The following is a 20150-nucleotide window of genomic DNA, read 5'->3' on the forward strand; positions in this document are numbered from 1 at the left end:
AGAGACCTTTAATAAGATGCAGTCAATGAAAACTACACACACATATAAACAAGCAGCCTACATGAATCCAAGCATAAGAGCAAATGGAAGGAAAAGATCTGGTAAATGAGATCCCTGCAAAGGCCTAATGTTAAACTTAGTTCTCATATTACATCCCTCTTCTGGGTTCATGTTAGTTGACTGAAACGATTAAAAAAAACACTAACGGGGGATGTGGAAAGCCTCAAACACACACACAAACAAATGGAAAAAAAACAGGGTGGCTGGCCCCGCTGCACCACTCATCTGGGCCCCTACATCCTCCTTACTCCAATATCACACAATTGTGAAGTAAGGGCAGAGACCTTAAACACAACAACCATCTCCTCACTATCTGTTTGCATTTCCTCATCGCTGTGTGACTGCGGCATTAGTGTATATATAAGGAAGGGATGTGCCCCACACGGTGATGCAGGGGGGATTGTACTCCACTCAGAACACTTGTTTCCGGTTTCTCTCTGTCTGTGGCTTTCGACACTGCTGATCTGTTGTTAGAGTTTCCTTGTCAGTGAAATCAATAAAATGACTTTTTTCTCCTTCTTACATGGGGTTATCACATTTAGCATATCAATACACAGTGAATATGTAACAAACTCTAGCTCCTTGATTTAATGATAGCTGGCATGATCTGCAAGTTGACACAAACTCAGGAGGTTCTCTTGCATTAAATAAGGTTATTCTCCTTAAAAATGAAAATGAAAGATAACTGTTTCGATAGTAAACTCCATGGATGGCTGTTGAGAGCGAGGCGTGATTTGTGAGGCTGGACTGATGTGAAATTAGGTTTGTAATGGCAATGATCAACAAGGCACCCACAAAACACTTAGCAGGAAAATTTCCCCGATTAAAGTACAGGATACGATCTGTAAGGTGTTTCCCTTAAGGCACAATAAATGCAGATGAGAAAGGAATTATAAAGCTTGTATATAATAAACCCAAAATACTAAACTCATGCAATTAAAGAAGGTGAAGTACTTGAGGAGCATGGGAGCACTCAGGACAACCATTAAAATGGGTAGTCGTCTTGACCATGACACATACATTTTATATACTTAAGGGAGGGCTGCAGTGGCGGTGTAATAAAACTTTCTCTAGCCCCACACAGACATCAGCCCACATGGCTAGGCCACACAAACTTGTGTACTACAGCATCTTATCACCAGTCTTGTATGCTGTGGAAGCTGTTCTCACCTACTCTGCAGCAAATGGCAGCCAGTGCGCAACAAGCATACACAATGCCTCATGAACTGCTTGTTTGCATGAGCCACAGTGCAAGAATCAGGCATTTCAGTGTCTTAACAGTAGCTGAAATGGCAATACAGAGCACAAAAACTCTATGCACAATGATCCTTTGGTCCTTACAACCTACCCTTCTGATAAAATGTCAGTTTTAGACAACCAAAAGAAACTTTTCATTCTGAGAAAAGTGTGAGTTGATTGAATCCAAAGAAATTACTAACCAATATCACACTTCTCCCACATCATCCACTTCCAGCTTCAAAGAAGGCTCTCTTGAACTTACAGATTTCTCTTCCTCCCCTTTTGAATTTCCCTAAAGCACTAAGGCATTAAACAACTTCCGCGGTGGTGCAGCGGTAGTGTTGTTGCCTCACAGCAAAGGTTCTCCCGTTCGATTCTCGGCTGGAGTGCAGTGAGTGCCTTCTATGTGGAGTCTGCATGTCCTCCCCACAGTTGGGTGGGCATTCGAAAGACATGCCTAAATGGGCGTGCCTTCGTTGAAGGCTGAACGCCGAGTTGGCACCTCGGCGTTCGTGAAAATCTACTGCCAATCATTAGCAGACCTGAGTTCCGCTGTGGCGACCCCTAACCGGGGAAAGCTGAAAGACAACAACTAAGACATTAAACACTAAGACACGACATGGTCTGTGTAATGCCATCCTATCAAATAATTTCTACTTGAAATTGCATATCACATTAATCTGTATATGGTTTGCAAGACAGTACTATTTTGCTTGTGGTGTTCACAAATGTCTGCATCTACGTGTCTGTGGAAAAAATGAGCAGTGCCATTCTAAAATGACATACTTTGCTAAATAAGTAAATCGACATTACGTATAGGGTTTTTGCACAAAGGCAGTTTCTTTGTGCAAGTCAGCATAGGACCAACAATCTTAAAGCTCATCTTGAAGCAACAGCATTTCAAATGCTTCCAGAAAAAAAAGAACACAGTTTTCTGGATGTGGCTTGCTCAAAGGAGGGCTTTGACACGTGCCATCTTTTTTAAGCACTTGGTTGATTGAAGATTCATAATATGCACTTCTGTATAAACAAATAAGTGATTAAGAACACAAGAAAGCAAGGTCATCATGTCCAGATCAGTAAAAACATTATACAAGTTAGAACAGGAAAATATGTAAGGAGCCTCAAATGCAAAATACCAGTGAAAACGGTGACAGAGGCATTAATCCATTTACCCTCCATCCATTTACAGTATACTAACACTAAAAATAGTTGAATACAGGACTGCAAGCACAACTTTAAAAACATGCAAGAACTCTACTCTTCAAATTAAAAAAGATAGACATGTACGTATATCTATCCATACATACATAGATAAAAAGACAAGATAAAAAAAAAACAGATGTGACAGTGGTTTTGCCAAGTCACAACACTCTTTGAAGCTTTCCTTTGCTTGGAAGATGTCAATATCTATACCATTACTGCAATACAGGCTGGAAGTCGCAGAGATGTGCTGCACACCAATGCATAGCCTGTGCATCTTTGTGGAAATGCAGGCAGCACACAGACTAAGTACATACCTAAAGTGGGGCAAAGCAGGACTTCTGTGAGGGTAGCTGCAAATCAGTACCACAAAGGTGAACAGCACAGCAAAGACACAAGCAGAAACATCCGTACAGAGAACCATGTATACAGAACTGTTAGGCACAATTCTACAGCTGCTGTGCTTCACCTTGCCCAAATCACACCAGAACTGAAAACATTACTACACAAACTGCTGTATATCTGAATGAAGCAGCACATACCAATGTACACATACAGGCAATGCTATTCATGGTAGCATGACTCATAGCAGGACGGCATACAGTGGTGCATAGCGATGTTCGTACAGTAGTGCTAACTACTGTGCTGTGGTGTCCATCACATGCATAAAATGGGACAAAAGAAGTATAGCAAGCTCAGGGACGCAAAGAGCAGCATACAGAAGAGTGCAGGCTGGGGGGGGGGGGCAAGAGTGTCCTTTTTTTTTTTTTTTTTTTTGTAGGGATAAGGTCTCCTTACCTGGGGATTTGCTTGGTGTATACAAGAGGCCATGTGTCCATATGTGAGTAGAAAACACACTCTAGAATTCCATTTTACACTCAGCGATTTCACTGTACCACAAAGCCTGACGTACATTCTGCCACATTGTCTTTTTCAACAGATGGGAGTCTAAACCTCCCCTGCATGCAGTAACAGAAATGTTGCCTTGCATAGTGAAACACCAGATTTTTTTCTGGTCTAATAAGAACTTAGTGTACATATATTCTGACAATACTTTCATCCAGCCTTGCAAGCAATATCAAACAGCCCCCTAGGTGGAAAATGGACACAGTTACAGACTATGACAAAAAAGTCCTCTGAAATGCTGGATTTGCTAGCTGCAAATAAGAGGCCATATTGTCATGTCCTCTAAGGTATTTAAAAAAAAAATCACAGAACTCTAAAAAGATACTTTGCTACAAAACACACTCATACTGTACCAGTAGTATGTGTCTCTTCTGAGAGAGTCTACCACATTTCAGTAAGTTGTCACATAAGCTTAATGGTCATGTTGTTCTTTCTCAAATACTGCCCCCCAAAAGACAATTCTTGTAATAATTCAGAAGTAATCCTATAACCACCCTTTGCTTTCATGCACTGATCGCCCCTATAAAGGGTAGCGGTATTCTGTACACTTCTATCACATTGAGTAGAAATGGATTTGAATGTGCTGCTTTTAGAGATGCACACTGACATCAGCAATCCATATAACTTTTATTCAGCAGTAATCAAGTATCTACCCCGTGTTTTCACATATAGCTTGCCTCTTCATCCCTGTCCCAAAACATACATCCACCTTCTGTGCACACGCATACATGGATGTAAAGTTTGTAAGGAAAGTGAAAGAAACAATGACCTCTGTACTGTACTGCAACCTGTTGCTTTCTTAGACACATATACTCCACTCCCCGCCCAACCAGCTGCATCAATGACTGTTTTGCATGAATGCTGTAATCACCCTGTTTCCATACAAGGTCTGTCCCAAAAACAAAGATATCTTCTGTGCACATTTCTGATGTGTGACTGTGAAGAAAGTAAAAGGTATAGTGGCTTCAGTAATAAAATTCAACTTGCTATTCAGAGACAGATTATTTTCTCATACACTACTTCCCCTTCCAAAGGACATCCACCTTCTGCCTACTCTACTGATGTTAGATTATGACAACAATAACAGAACAATTAATCATAATAATTTATTACACTTTTTAACTTCCAGACACTATGCACTGTTCTCATCTCTCAACAAGCCATAACAATAATCACTTCACTGTAATTCCCCTAAATATTGCTTACTTTCATCCAGAACTGCCCTACAAACAGACAAATTACGTCAACCAGGTGTGATGTGTGATCATTATAACTGTGTAAAAAAACAGCTATAGTAATGTATTTCAACTTGCTGTTATAACACCCCTAAATGCTGTTAAAAAATATGATGCATATACTTTGGGCAGTGTTTGCTGTTATTACTGACCATAGACCCATCCGGTTATTAGAAGAAAATATGAAAAACATATGCCTGCAAGAAATAAAAACTGCAATAGCAACTGATCTCAGGTGGCTATAGGGCACAGTAACAGGACATGGATTGGCTACATGTGTTTTGTTGCTGGAGAAAGGTTAAGCTAAGATAGCATGATCTGTCAGTATGGGGTTAGACTCCCTGATTTTTAATGGAGAACATCTGGGTAATTTCTTTCACAGTACAGGTGCTATACTAACCAACTAATTATCTGACAGACACTGTGAACAAGAGAGATTTTTTTAATCTTACCTATGACTCATCTCTCCAGTTAATCATAATCCACTATCCCAATATCCCAAACTATCATCTCTGTCTTTGTGTTCTTATCATTTCCTCCACCCTAAACTACACAGTGGCATGATGACCACTTACTCATAGTGCCCTCATCTGGATCTCTCTGATCCCCACCCCCCTTCGCCTTGGTTAGGATCAACATCCAGAATTCTGTTGGGTCTCTTTTACAGTCCTGCACTGTCTGGGTGAACCCTTTTTGGCCCAAGACTTCAACTCTTGCTCCCTTTCAACCCCGAAGCTTCTGGTTTACTCCAGAAAGACTAAAATCCTCATGACCATAACCTGCTTAGTCTTTCTTCTCCTCCAACTCTGATGCGTCTTGGGGCCCAACACAGTGTATCTAGCTACCACTGTTCTTCTCTTTCTCCACTTTAACTGGCAGGGTATTTACTCTAGACTGTGATGCCTCATGCTTCCTTGCCCTTTCAAGGGGTACTGTTTCCCTCTGTAATCTCATACCTGATGCTCTCATTATGCAGATTGCTACTCTACCTGTATGTATCTCTTCTTTGTCACTCCTGAACACCTTATACCCAGGAATCTTCATATCCAACAAACTGTTAGCACTAGTCTAGTCGTCCATGATATCAATGTTTCTCCTCCCACCTACATGACTAGCTGCAGCTGCCCTATCTTCTTACCCAGGCTAGTTGCCTTACATGATACTACTACCCAGCCATGCTCCAAGTCACTTTCATTTGTTCTTCTAGTAAATTGTCTTTTTTTCCTTTTACTTCCAGAGCACCTATCCCTTTTTGTCATCTGTGACATGCCTCCCCACCTTGTTTTTTCCTGATTAAAACTGATTTATTCAGCTGTTCACATTACATGTTTTTAATTAAATATAACAAGGGGGGAAACAGAAATAACACTGCAGAACTTACACAAAGGCATTCCATAAATTCCTAGATAAAATTTAGATGCAACTGTAAATTAGGTGAGGCATTAATTCTTAAAGATAATCAGAGAAATAACTGATTCTGTCTGTCATTAAGTCTCTGACCAAATGTAGCATACTCAAAAAACGATATATATATTTTTTTTTTTTCAAGAACAGATTAAATTTTAAACTGACTGCATTAAAAAATACTCGAAAGACAGACTAGTTCATGTGAAAAAGTGACTGTTTAGGTACAAATTTTGCAATGGAACTCAATGATATAAACCACGCAGATTCAGAAATCATAATTCTGATGATGAAACAGAATGGATTAAAATACTGACAGATACAGAATGCACTGCTGCCCAAACTGTGATAATACCTTCAATTTATCCTGCACTTCTCAAGAGTCTCCTGCTTTAAACTTCAATTCACACCCATCCGTCAGCTTGAACAAATCTCCTTCAGACCAGTAACACTATTCTTACTGTCCAAGAAACAATTATTTCGTGGACAACAAGAACAGACTAAAAGTGAAAGAACATGTGGATGTCCAGCCCCATAACAGCCAGCATCAGAGTACACCTGCTGCCACTGCCCCAGACTGACATAGTGCTTTTGTGGAAGATGCAGTCCACAGTCAGTTTTAGTTGGCACTGTCTTCCAGTGACCATAATAAGTGAGTCTCAAAGAGGAGCATTAGAAAGGATGGAAGGTGGCAATGACCATTTGAAATGGTGACCCGAAAGAGTGAGTCCCAAAACATAAAAACTGAATGCCCAAAAAAATGGACTTACATTATGCTAAGGCTGAGATGGCCATTAATGGGAATACTGACCTTTCTCCAAGGTATGGCGATCTTGGAGTTAGCATATATATATCCAGGGACCACACTGAACCCCTGGACCACTCTGGACCCAGGGCCACACTTAACAACAGAACTGGGACAGAAATAAGGACCACACAGGCTCTTGACCTGATACTCACTCAGATGGAAATTAATCCCTTCTGTTGCCCGGTCCACAATACAACAGTACAAATGGAGCACAGTCAAAACAGAGGGGTCTCACAGAGCGCCAGGTCTCTGATTACCAGATTCGAGAGACTGATTAAAACCTACCTACAAAAACCTGGAGCATGACAACTTCTATCTGGAAAGCTGGATATAGTCCCACAGGGTCTCAAATGTAACAAATTTCCTAACAGGACCACTCCAAACTCTCAGCTTCACAAAGAACTGGTCAAAATATATAATGACTCTGGGCTAGCAGCTATCAAAGCCCTCATCCAAAGCAATACTGAGAGTATGGCCACCTACAAGTCTCAAAAAGATGATCTGCAAACATGCATCCTGCAGGATCCCACATTTATTGACTTTGCGGAAATGTGGGACAATGTACCACACAAAATTACTAGGCATGTGGCGACACTGATGGAATGCAAGAAAGACAAATTGCTTAGGGACATTAAACAATATGAGGAAGGATAAGCATACCCGATCAGGCCCACACACTCCTTAGACACATGGAGAAGGCCAGACAGATATCCCACAACCAACCCGTTGTCCACAACCGAACTAAGGCCTACGACAGAATTACAAGAACCCACAAATGGACCCAACACACCAGAGGTAGATAAACTCCTCATCACATCCAGCCCACTAGCAGGGAGTAGTTCCCAGATGAGGGTACATACTCCTAGGGGACAGCCAAGACCAGAAATGCCTCTCCAGAATCAGCTGACACAGGGAGATCCAGACACCAGTGAAAGTGACCACCACGACAACAACAAGGACAACAACAACACAAACTGCAGGACACCGGACAGTGTGATCAATCAAGGAGGGGTTTATCAGACCCCACCAATGAACGACCAATCTTCCAACAACAACACAAGTGGCAACAACAATGGTTTTTATCTTCAGCAGGACTCACAACCAGAACCAGGACTTATACCAGGTTCAGACCTGGGGGTAATGAACGAAACTGGAACCACAACACCAACAATACTGAGGGAAGGAGGGGGAAGAACAAGGAGAGGGAACGGGATACAGTACTAGTATTATTGGGATGGACCACCCTGATCACCCTCCCCATTCACTGATACCAGCATCTGATAGCACTGACGTGAGGTCTCCAGCAGGGGTAGGTGACATCTTTAACCTCACCACATGAGTTTTCTCAGAAAGCCATCATAAGGTACTGAAGAAAGGATTTTCTTTCATCCCGGCGCATAGAGCCAACACGGCGGAGGTTATCCTGGACCTCAAGTGCTACCTGAGAAAGTTACAACTAAAATTAGATATACAACAATATGAAGAGGAAGAAGATGAGGAAAGCTCAGAAGATAAAGACAGACCCCTTAACATGAAGGGCCTGTACACTCCTGCACTCTCCAACACACTGAGCTTCTTTGCGAGTACCTGCAAAAGGGATATCAGGAAACACCTTTCTCATAAGCCCGCAGCAAAGTGGCAAAACCTGAACAGGGAAGAAAGACAGGCTTGGAAGGAACTGAGTCAGGACAAATCCCTATGAATCATGAAGGCTGACAAGGGATCCGGGATAGTAGTGATGGAGCAGGAGAGATATATCCAAATACTTGAAGCATCCCTCATGGATAACCAGTTCTACAAAAAGGTCAACATCAACCAGGTACAACAAAACTTTAAACAAATTGACAACCTACTATTGGAACTGTACCTCAGGGATGAGATCTCTCAAGATGAAAAAGACTTCATGCAGGTCATGACACCCAGCCTTGGAAAATTTTTTGGAATTCCCAAGGTTCACAAGAACCCTGAAAATCCACCTTTCTGCCACGTGGTATTGAATCGAAGGACAAAAACAGAAAATATTTCACAATACATGGACCACATCCTTAACCCCATTGTACAGAACAGCAAATACTACACCAAGGACTCCTGGGCTTTTCTAAATGACATCTCCAAACTAAGGCTGGATGGAGGGGAATATTCACTAGTCACCCTAGATGTAGACGCACTCTACACAAACATCCCCCACACCAAAGGACTGACCCTCACCAGACAGTACCTGAACAGGCACTTCAACCTAAGCAGGACTAAGATTAATACTGTATGCAGGTTAACAGAAGCAGTATTAAGAAATAACTTCTTTCAATTCAACGTGAAGATTTACCACCAACAGAAAGGGGTAGCCATGGGGTCCAAAATGGCCCCGGCATATGCGAACTTAGTCCTCAGTGCCTGGGAAATGGATAAGGTTGAATCACTGCCCAGGTTCAACAACACCATAATGTACAGGCGTTATATTGATGACGTCTTTTTTGTCTGGAAGGGGGACAGACTTTCTCTAAGCAATTTTCTGGAAACCCTTTTCCAGAATCTGGACTTCCTGACCCTCATAGTAGGACATATCGGAACCACCACTCATTTCTTGGATATCCACCTCACTATAGACCCAGAAAGTGGACAGTTTGACTCCAACATCTACCGCAAGCCCACTTTCCGGAATAACTATCTAGAGTTCAGCAGCCAGCATCCCCATTTCATGAAAAAGAATATTGTAAAAGGACAATTCATCCGGTTATCCAGACTCATTTTTAGGGACGAGGTTTTCATCAAGGAAGGTTTTTACCTCAGAAACTTGTTCTTAGAAAGAAAATACCCAGAGTATTTAGTAGACAACCTGTTCCAAGAGATCATACAGCACAGACACTCCAGGTACCCACCAATCCTGGAAAAGGGATTCACAGCAAGGGCACAGAATGGACCGAACAAAAAGGACTGGGTGTCAAGTTTCCCCCTTCCAATTTCCACAGATATGTTTGGAATCAGAGGGGTCCTCACCAACAATTGGGACATCTTGGAAGGAGAAAAAGGTCTGACAAAGTTACTTGGGACATCCCCGAACTTCTGTTTCAAATGAACCTCTTCTTTTGGTGGTGCGTTCAAGAGGAATAAAAGCCCATCACCACAGAGCGAAGTATCGACAGAACCTGGAATGTCTGACTGCGGCAAGTGTGTCACCTGTGTACACATACGAAAAGACAACAACGTCACCTTCCCGCACTGCAACAGAACTGTCAGTCTACATGACCACTATGACTGCAACACAAAAAATGTAGTCTACTGTGCTTTCTGCAAACACTGTGGGAATTTTTATATCGGCAAAACGAACAAAAAGCTGAGTAGCCGTATTAAAGAACACACTGCAGCAATACACAAACAGGACAGTTTGAATGCCTTGATTAAACACAGTGCTATTTGCCCAAACTTCACAGGATTCAAATTCACAGCACTGGAAAAAATAACAGAATTTGTAGGGGACATGGACACATTCCTGCAAGTCTGGGAATTAAAATGGCAGATAGAACTGAGAGCTGATGTCTATCCAGGTCTCAACGAGACACTGAACAGTAAATGTGCACTTAAATGGTATAGCGATTGAAATGTGATAGGGTTTGAAGAATTGTGCAAGAGGGTTTGAAGAATTGTGCAAGTGGATTTAATGTGTTTATGGATTTACAACTGTGCAAGTGAATATAATGTGTTTCCTCTCTCTCTCTCTGACTTTTGACTCCCCCCCCTTCCCCCTACACACATGCTCCCAGTCACCAGGCTAGCCCCCGCTGACCCCACCAACAACCCCCGGTCTCACTTTTCACGCAGCCATTCAAGGGGTGATACCATCCGAACCAGCCTACGGGTGGTACCATCCGCACTGACAGTCTTCTGGGACACTCTATTATTCATATGCTCCACACTCCTTGTCATGGGCGGCCCCCTAACAGCCCCCCCCCTCAAGTCCACACCGCATTCCTCCCACTCCCCCATCAGGTGGCATACCCACACATTTCTCTACGCACACACTGATACCCAAGCATAGTAGGACTCTCTACCTGACTCCTCCACCTTTCTCTGTGCCCTTCTTTACTTACCTTTGGAGGCAGGGACTCATAAGTTACGTGTTTATATTAGAATTATCACAGCATGACTGTCATCCTTCCCGGTTCCCTCATATTTTGAATAATTTTTTTTTTTTTGCTTTTACACACAATCCCTATTAGTATGCACATGGCACCACAAGGCTATTACTGTCTGACCAATTTACCTTACATAACTGCGATTGTAATGTTAATGAAAATGCACACAGCACCCTGCCTGTTCACACTTTACTATTGGAAAGGAACTGTTGTTAATTTAAATGGCCTGCTAGAACTAATGTATTTAAAGGAAGTGAAAATGGTTGCTCATAGTTATGAAACATGTCTTTCTGAAGAAGTCTTGACAATAAATAAGACGAAAGCGGTAAAGTACTACAAGAGTTATTGGTGTGATTTACTATTTTTCGAATGCTGTTATTGTCACGAAGTTCATTTCTTAATATATATATATATATATATATATATATATATATATATATATATATATACACATACATGTTTGGGGTGCATGGGGGCTTGCCCCCTGCAAAGGAGAAGTTTAAAGGAGAAGAGCTAAAGTAAAAATTCTCTCTTCTGCATTTTTGATCTTTTTTTTTTTTGGCATGCCATTCGGCATTTCGAGTGCCGACACTTCAACTGGGAGCCAATGTGAATCCCATCTAGTATGCAACTTTAGTCTGAGGTAAGGAACCGACTGAGCACTGCAGCAGTGTGGACCAAGCATGGTCTATTTGTAAAAATGTTATCTGTTTTGATTACATTGTGCTAAAAGTAAATGGCCAGCTGTGTTCCTAACCACAGAACTACCCTTCTGTGTCAGTACTTTTGTGTGCTGTGAATTACACTGTTGTCAGAATATACCTGTAAATCTCTCTCTCTATATATCTGCGTTCTTGCAGAAAAGGAATAGCAGAGGGAGAGGGGTATTAATAGCTCCCTGAATAGGCATCAAACAGGAGGGATTTGAATGCAGAGCTATGCCATCAGTTGCCCAGTTTGAGCCCCACATGCCAGTTGAGGACCACAAGATAAAGCCGTCAAATTAAGTTGACAACCAAAACAAAGCTCCACAGCTTCCTAAACTCACAAACTCCTAGCTACACTTTGGAAGGAGCTAAAAAAAGGCCATTCATAAATACTGCAAGGAGATCTTTACTTACTAATTTGTTACATGGACAGATTGTGAGTACATCAATGCTTACATTAAAGTGCTCACTGCACTCATCTAAATGCATGTGATAATGGCAGCCACCCCTCTTGTTCCACCTTTGCTGTGTCTTGACTTATACGCACCACTCAATCAGGGGAATGGACTAAAAAAGGAAACCATAACACATCATGAAGTCAGTTTAGCTCTGATGATTAGCAGGAAAGACCATTGATTTATTAGGTTTTACATTACTTAGTCTCAGACTTTTTGTCTACTCAGAGTGTTCAGCATGTATGTTTAAGTTAACTGCCATGCCATTAGAATGACACTCTTTGGATATAATTTAGTCTAACGTTAATACAATAGTAACAAAACAATCCCACAACTGTCAGTGTGTCAACTTTACTGGAAACTTTGGGTTTTCTTTTCTATCCATGAAAGTCTGCAAACTTGAAACAGTAGAGAGGATATTAAAAAGTATGGTTTCAGCCATAGTCCTGGATTATAACATATTGTTGTCACTAGAGGGCTCCAAATGCACCAGTCCTGATGTTCCAGTTCCTGGACAGAACCTGAAAAATTGATAAATTAGCAAGGGTGTGGAGGCATAAATCTCACTTGGGAAGTGAAAGGGATCTTAAATCTCACTTAGGAGATGAAAGGGATCTTATCTTATGTATAAAGACACATTGTGGTGTTCACCACTTAGCACGTAAAGAAGAATTTCACTGTACGTTTCTCTGTATTGTAGTTCATGTTGTCTCATCTTCAGCATTTTGATTTCTTATACTTTTGGTATGGAATCTGTCATCACACATACTTCAGCTCTTTCAGAGGGTTTTATCCAAAACTAATAAAAAATATCTTTCCAGATACTTACTCTTGTCATCATGTAGTTGTGCAAGCTGTTGACAAAATGCATTAATTTCACTCTCAGCAAAAACATTCGATGAATTTGTTGTTTTAAGGGTTCCTCTTGGCTTCCAAACTGAGACACATCAGTCTGATCAGACCAAGTTTTTCCAGTCTCCTGGGATTTCTCTGCAGCAGCCTGTAGTTCTGTGTACGATACATTACATGCAAAACAAAAGATGATGGTAAATGAAAAAGAAGAAAATAAGCATTGTGACTCTTGTGTTTTGCTACAAAATATTTACAGATATTCCACAATTGTATAATGCAAAGACAATTTCATCTGCTTACATCTCTGAAGCTGTGTTCACAATGGCATTTGAAACGCATGCAAAGTAGGGTTCATATTCAATTATACATTATGGAATGCCAAAACTATGGACAAATTTTGAGGGGCTCCTATTAAGACACAAATACACATATATCACATTATCTAGCTGTACATTTTATGTTTTAATGATAGGTGGATCGATGCAGATAGTATAACCATTTTCAGCCACAAACAAGGTTCACAGCAACAACAAAGATAATAGCATAAGATTATAACTAAGACATAAGTCCAGCCATGTTACAAGCTGCACATTCATTGACATAACACAGCAATGTTCTAACTAGGTTTGTCAACAAAACACACACACATACATGTGCACGCTCACTCACACACACAAACACATACACAAACACATACACAAACACAAACACACACACACACACACACACACACACACACACACACACACACACACACACACACAGTTAAGACTGCTTACATATAACTAGAGTCATCACTAAGATTTTATTTTTAAGATAGATATTCTTCCTCTTATTCTCAAGCCTTCTAACGACAGACTCCAATTTTACCCCCCTCACTCCTGCTAACTTAATACCTTGCTTCTTTCTGTCACTCATCACAATAGAAGTCACTGAGACTGTTTTCCTTTGTCTTTGGCCTGGTAGCTGTAATATTTTCATGTACTTTCCTATGTTGCAGACAAGATGTAGTGTGTAGCGAGACCCAGCTACAAGGCATGCCAGCACACATACTTGGTGGCAAATGACAATACTGCATCATATGAGAGAACCACGCTCACTAGGGACCACTCCTGCCTACCTGTCATGAGGGAGGTTCACAATTCCCTCAATCAAGCAAGAGGTTATAATTAAGAAAAAGTTGGGTTTTTATAAACTCATTCTTTGTGGACACAGTTCTGCATTGCAAGCAGATGTAGTTAATATTGGTGAGGTGGTCATTTCTACCCAAACCCATATACTTCCAGATAAAAAGGAATATGTCATTCATTACTACCTACAGTTTAGACAGGCTACTTTAAATAGGAAAAAAGGCATAAAAATGTGGGCAGTGTTCACAATGTGTTAGTATACTAGTTGCTGAACACATAAATATTGGAAGGGGGGGCAGTATACAGCATTCAAGGGCATTTCATATATGATTCGAAAAATGTATATAATGCTTCTGTGATTTATGTCCAGCACTTTACATGGGCAAAACCTCTGGAAAATTTAAAGAAAGAATATGTGAACATTTATTAGATGTTAAGAAGTGTAGGACAACAAATGCCCTTTATAGGCATACAGCACAGCACCCTACTCATGGCTTCAAGGTTATTTGTTGGGGAGCAGGTTAAGTTGCTTTTGATACCAGGGGTTATATAGTGAACGAACATCTTGATAATAGTGAATGAACATCTTTATAAAAATTAATTAAAGTGGCAATTATGTACAAATGCCATAAATCCCCCTGGTTTAAATGACGCATGTTCTACAGCCCCATTTTAAAGTTAAAAAGACTGGATGTCTAGCATAGCCTATTTTAGATGGATTGTTTCCTTTAAACAATTATGCAGCCACAGGTTTCTTAACTATTTGTATTATGTAAGCAGATTTTATTGGTTGGTTTTAATTAATTAATAGTTGTTAAATTAAATACTCACCGAGTTTTAACTGTGTCATTCTGAGATGTTCCTACTGTTGTGAATGAAAGCGCTTAACAAATTGTAGTTTTTCCTTAATTTGGAGTGTACCGTTGTCTGTACAACTGCCAATACACGGGATCTACAGTCTGGTTGCACCTGTGTTCTGTGCCACACACATCTGCTTTTAGTTTGTCTTTCTGCCTTCCTGGTTTAATAGTTGGTAGGAGACAGAGTAAAGGGATAGGGCTTTTGGTCTATCCACATAGGACATGTTTACACCCTGTATTTTTTTTGTGAGGAACCTCTGAAGTCACTCCAGCTGCTGTAAGTGCCTGCCTAGTTAATTACATGCCAAATGGGGCACTGTACTCAATTATCGGTCTAATGAGGCCCAAATAAACTGGGACTATAATTTACTTAGCTCTGGATGGCATACTTTTACTTATAAATTGTGCCACATAGAAGGATTTCCTCACCATTGTGGCTATATGGCGGTCAAAGTTTAAGCTATTATCTATCTGTGTGCCTAGATCTCTCACCTCTGAGTCTACTCTTAGGGGTGTGCTATTGATGTTGTAATTTGCAGGGGTATTTGACTTCCCAAAGGGTATGACAATGTATCTTTTTGCATTTAGTTTTAGGTCATGGCTCTGGCTCCCATAATTTATCTGATCTAGACCTCCCCCGAAGGATACCTACATCGTTGGGGGATTCAATGCTTGCACCTAGCTTGCAGTCATCGGCAAGCTTTGTCATCCAGAGACCTTCCATATCAGCCTTGACTTCAGAGAAATGTATTCTGAACAGGAGTAGTCCCAGTACTGTGCCCCGAGGCACACTAGTAACTGGCCTCTTGCTGAATGTGGATTCATCCACTTTAACCAATGTGTCCTGTCCATGAGCCAATTGGCTATCCAACTTGAAGACATAGGGATTTATGCCCAGTTCTGTGAATTTATTTATAATACCCAAGTGGAGAAATGTGACAAATGCCTTGGCCAGATCAAGGTAGGTGGTATGTACTGTTTTGCCCTCATCCATGTCCTTAATGACGCTCTCAAAAAAATTCATCAGATTCAGTAGGCATGACCTGCACTTGCCAAAGCCGAATTGGGTTGGATCCAGTGTTTGGAAGTTTCCTGTGTCATTGTTTATCAGGTCTGTGGTTACACTTTCTATGGTCTTACATAAAAGACTAGTGAAACTTATGGGTCTGAAATTTCCTAGGTTGGTAAATGGTCCCCCCTCTATGCAGAGGGATAATTGTTGCTGTCCTCCACTATTATTAGGGCAAAGCCAGTCCGGAGGCTGTGGTTAAGTAAAGAGCTTAATAGGCCTGATGAGTCCTGATTTAAGCTGTTTACAGACAACCTGGAATATCATCAGGCCCCACTGAAGCCAGGTATTTACCTTTTGAGAGCACAGTGGCAACCTGTTCTTTGGTGATAACTAGCAGTGGAGTGGTGGAGAGTATTTCTTGGGGGAGAACTGGGGGTGATTGGGAAGCAAAATTTGATATGAATTTGTCGGCCAGCAGATTTGCTACATCTTCTGGTTGAGTACAGGTGATGCCATTTACAATTAATTTTGCACATTGTTGGGTGTTGCCCTTAAGACTGTGGACATAACTGAAAAATGACTTGGTTTGCTTTGAGAGACTTGACTAGTTCCTTGATTCACTTGTTTAGACTAATGAGGAACTTATTGCTCTATTGTGCACATTCCTTCTTACTTCTTGACAGGATTTTCTTTCTTTTCTTGTACAATCTATTAATATTAGGAGTCCAACAGGGTAGCTTGGTTTTGCAGCTTGCCCTGTGTTTATTTCAGTCTGGTATTGCCATTTCTACACAGTTGTTTATATGGTTGTACAGGTGTTTTGTGTATGTCTTTGCACAGGTTTCTGTATTTTCTGGATTTGATGCAGTTTAGAAATTAGCTACGCCATTCCTTAATAGGGTGTAATTTACCTTACAGAGTTCTTAAAGTTTTTGGGATTAAGTGGGGTGACTAGTTTTACCTTTATTTCAGGGAAGAATGTTTTGTGATTTGATCTTACCAGTGAGGACACCACATTGGGAGGGTTCAGAACTATCCCATATTTGTCAGTAGCAGATCTAGAATATTTGTTCCCCTAATGGGAGTACAGACTAGCTGCTCCAGGGCATTTGAATTTTCAAAGTCAAGACATCTGTGGGCCTGCATGTTAGTGGTCATGTATGCCTCCCAGTCAATGGAAGGGTTAGTTAAAATCACCCACAAGTATGGTACTGGTTGGATGGTGAGTGATTCTAATAACTTCAGGTATCATGTATGGGTTTCCTGTTTCATGGTGGGGGACCTGTAGCTAGTAAGACTACAGTAATGGATTTTTCCCATGAGTAGTTGAACACGGAGTAGCTCAAGTATGTCATATTGTTTGACCAGCCTTGAGTTGTGTTCCTTCTTTATGTGGTATTATGGCATCATCCTGGTAGAATGGTGCTCAATGCTAAGCTCATACCTGCCTGTGACACATATTCTGAGAGCTCAATCATGTCTCTCCTCATATAGTCCAAGGAAGTATGTCTCAAATCATTCACGCCCACATGGACCATGACAGAGTCATACTGATATTTAGGGGTAAGTGACCTGAGTGCTTGCGTGATATGGTGAAACCTGACCCCTGACAGGCAACCAAATGTAGCCTTCCCTTCATCCAGCTTGGTAAGAGGGACATCAGCGTGTCTCACAATGGAATATTGTATGACCAGAATATCTGGTCGTGGACAGTTTTGCCTTATGGGCTTGGTATTTGAGAGAAAATGAAATGTGGCTTTATATACTGTAATGGGAAATGCCTTGTTTGTGTGCATGTAGAGTTTCTGAGAACTGCACCTAAGATGAGGTTTGGTTAAGTTACATGAGAGTATCTCTGCATATGTAGGTCTATTTGTATGGTCCTTTGTCGGTGTGGTTAGTGATATTTGTGAGTCACTGACAACATGTTTGTTGCTTTTTGTGTCTGTATGTGAGAGTCTAGCCTCCACTGTCAAAGTATAACTACATCTTTCACATACTGTACTGGTCTGTTTGAGAATTAAGTTGTTGTCTGTGTACATAAGGCAATTAATTGTTTCATTGCCTCAGGATGCCCATGTCCACCAAGCTGGATGCAGAAATAGCAGGAAAGTGCCCATCCATGGTCACAGGTTCTACTGTGTCCTTCCAAGGGATAGGAGTAGAAGGTGTTGGTAAATGGATGAGGAAGGAGTGCTTACTTGGTGTAATCTGCAGCTAACCTAATCAGCGATTCTTTCCAGCATCCAAACCTGATGCTCTCTGAGCAGCAGTAGTCCTGGATGCTACACTATGGTAAGGTAGGCCTAAACAGTCCTAACTAAATGCATAAATGCTGCTCACCACGCAAACTACTTGCCAGTGAGTAACGTGGGACTCAGCTAAAGTTCAGAGGTGTTTTTTAAAGGGAAATTTCAACTTCTGGTGATTGCGTGTATACAAGACACCAGTAATCACTGCTGCATGAAGAGTAGCTTCTCGCAAATGAGGGGCTTGTAATTCTTGGATTCTCATTTTTACATGGCTTTCTTTATAATAAGTCATGAGTCAGTGTCAGTAGCTCTACAGGTAGCACACTTGACTTTGGTACTGGGAGATTAAAAGGCTAGGGGTGCTATTCCTACACCAGTTGTTTTAATTTATTTTCCAGTACTGACCATGTAGTGTAGCATGGGGGTGCTGCACTTCTGGGTGTACTGTCCTTTGGATGAGATGTTAAATCAAGATCACGCTTGCTTGAGTTGATGGCAGCTCAGGTAGATGGAAAAGATTCCATGACACTAACTGACAAAGAGGAGGGGTTTTATTGAAATTACAGAAAAAAATCAAACACAAATTACATAATCTCAAAGTGTAATCATTAAGCATTACACATAGTAACTTCACAAAAATGAACAATGCAGTCCAAGCAAAAACAAATGATGATAATAATAATAATTAGCACCCCACTCTTTAGGCCACAGCTAATGCATTTTTTCAGTAAAAAAGAAGTTATGTTCTTAGTATGACATTCCATGTGTGTTGTCCATCTCGTCCTTTAGTCTCACTTGTGGCTTGGATCCGATGTGTCGGATCCATTTCGGCCAATATTCCCAATCGAGGTCTTCAGTTAAGCTTGTGGGCTCAGTTCTTTACCCATAATGCATTCCCCTGATTACCTCAGATCTTGTTTTCCCTCAGCAGTACACAGGAAGGTTTTAGATGATACAATTAGATGTATAGAAAATAAATAAATAAATAAATAAATAAATATATATATATATATATATATATATACACACACATACATGCACACACTCCTGCTGCTATGAAATCATTAGTAGAGTGAAAAGGCTATACAACTGTGCTGTAATCCTATGTCAAGAAGTCTACCAGGAGTTTAGGCGGGGGGGGGTGGGGGTGCAAAGAATAAAGGATTAGATGGACAACAGACATGGAACGTTACGGTAAGAACATAACTTCTTTATGTGATGTTGTCAATCTCACCTTTATTCTCACTTGTGGGACCGCATCCCAAGCAAATGAACTCTTGGGTGGCTCAAGGGAGAATATTCCTCAGAACCATAGAACCAAAAGAGGTTCTACTCCTGAAGGCCAAATCCACTTTGTAATGGGTTATAAAAGTATGAGGACTTGTCCAAGTAGCTACTGCACAGATATTATCCAATGGTAGTCTAGCCTGGAAAGCTGCAGACGTGGCCAGAGATCTAGTAGAATGAGCTTTAGCACCATATGGGAGGATTTTATTTCAAGAATTGTAGAATTGCTAGATTTTTCTTTGTTTGTTTTTAACCAACTGGTTTTCCTGTGTGACCTTTTTAAACATTGTTTTAGTTTGTTAGTTGGGATATTTTGAAGACACCCCTAGGTTTATGGATATCAGTTGGGTACGACTACCCTGTGTTTCCAAAAGCCAAACATTCCTCTAACATGTCCACAGCTAGAGGGGTTTGGCTTTATTGGCCTGAAACTGTCCATAAAAAGACTTAAAAGTAAAAGAAAAAAGTCATGGACAATCAGAATTGCCATTTAGCTGAAACACCTGATATCCTTAAAGAGTAATTTACATATATCCCATGTTGTTTTAAACATTGTTTAAGAATTGTAGATATAGAATATACATGATGAAAGCCATGTTGACAATGTAAC

The 20150-nt window shown here is 40.8% G+C and overlaps 1 protein-coding gene across 1 annotated transcript in view; it reads right to left on the bottom strand.

The window, feature by feature from the left end:
* TUBGCP5 (tubulin gamma complex associated protein 5) overlaps nucleotides 1-20150 on the bottom strand; it is a 1009385-nt gene that overhangs the window by 227371 nt on the left and 761864 nt on the right. Inside the window, exon 19 of the mRNA XM_044072063.1 lies at nucleotides 12977-13155. Coding sequence (XP_043927998.1) covers nucleotides 12977-13155 — 179 coding nt within the window. The remainder of the gene's footprint in view (nucleotides 1-12976; nucleotides 13156-20150) is intronic.

The sequence above is a fragment of the Protopterus annectens genome, chromosome 5.part0 (genome assembly GCF_019279795.1).
Source record: "Protopterus annectens isolate FY-2018-M chromosome 5.part0, PAN1.0, whole genome shotgun sequence".
NCBI lineage: Eukaryota > Metazoa > Chordata > Ceratodontiformes > Protopteridae > Protopterus > Protopterus annectens.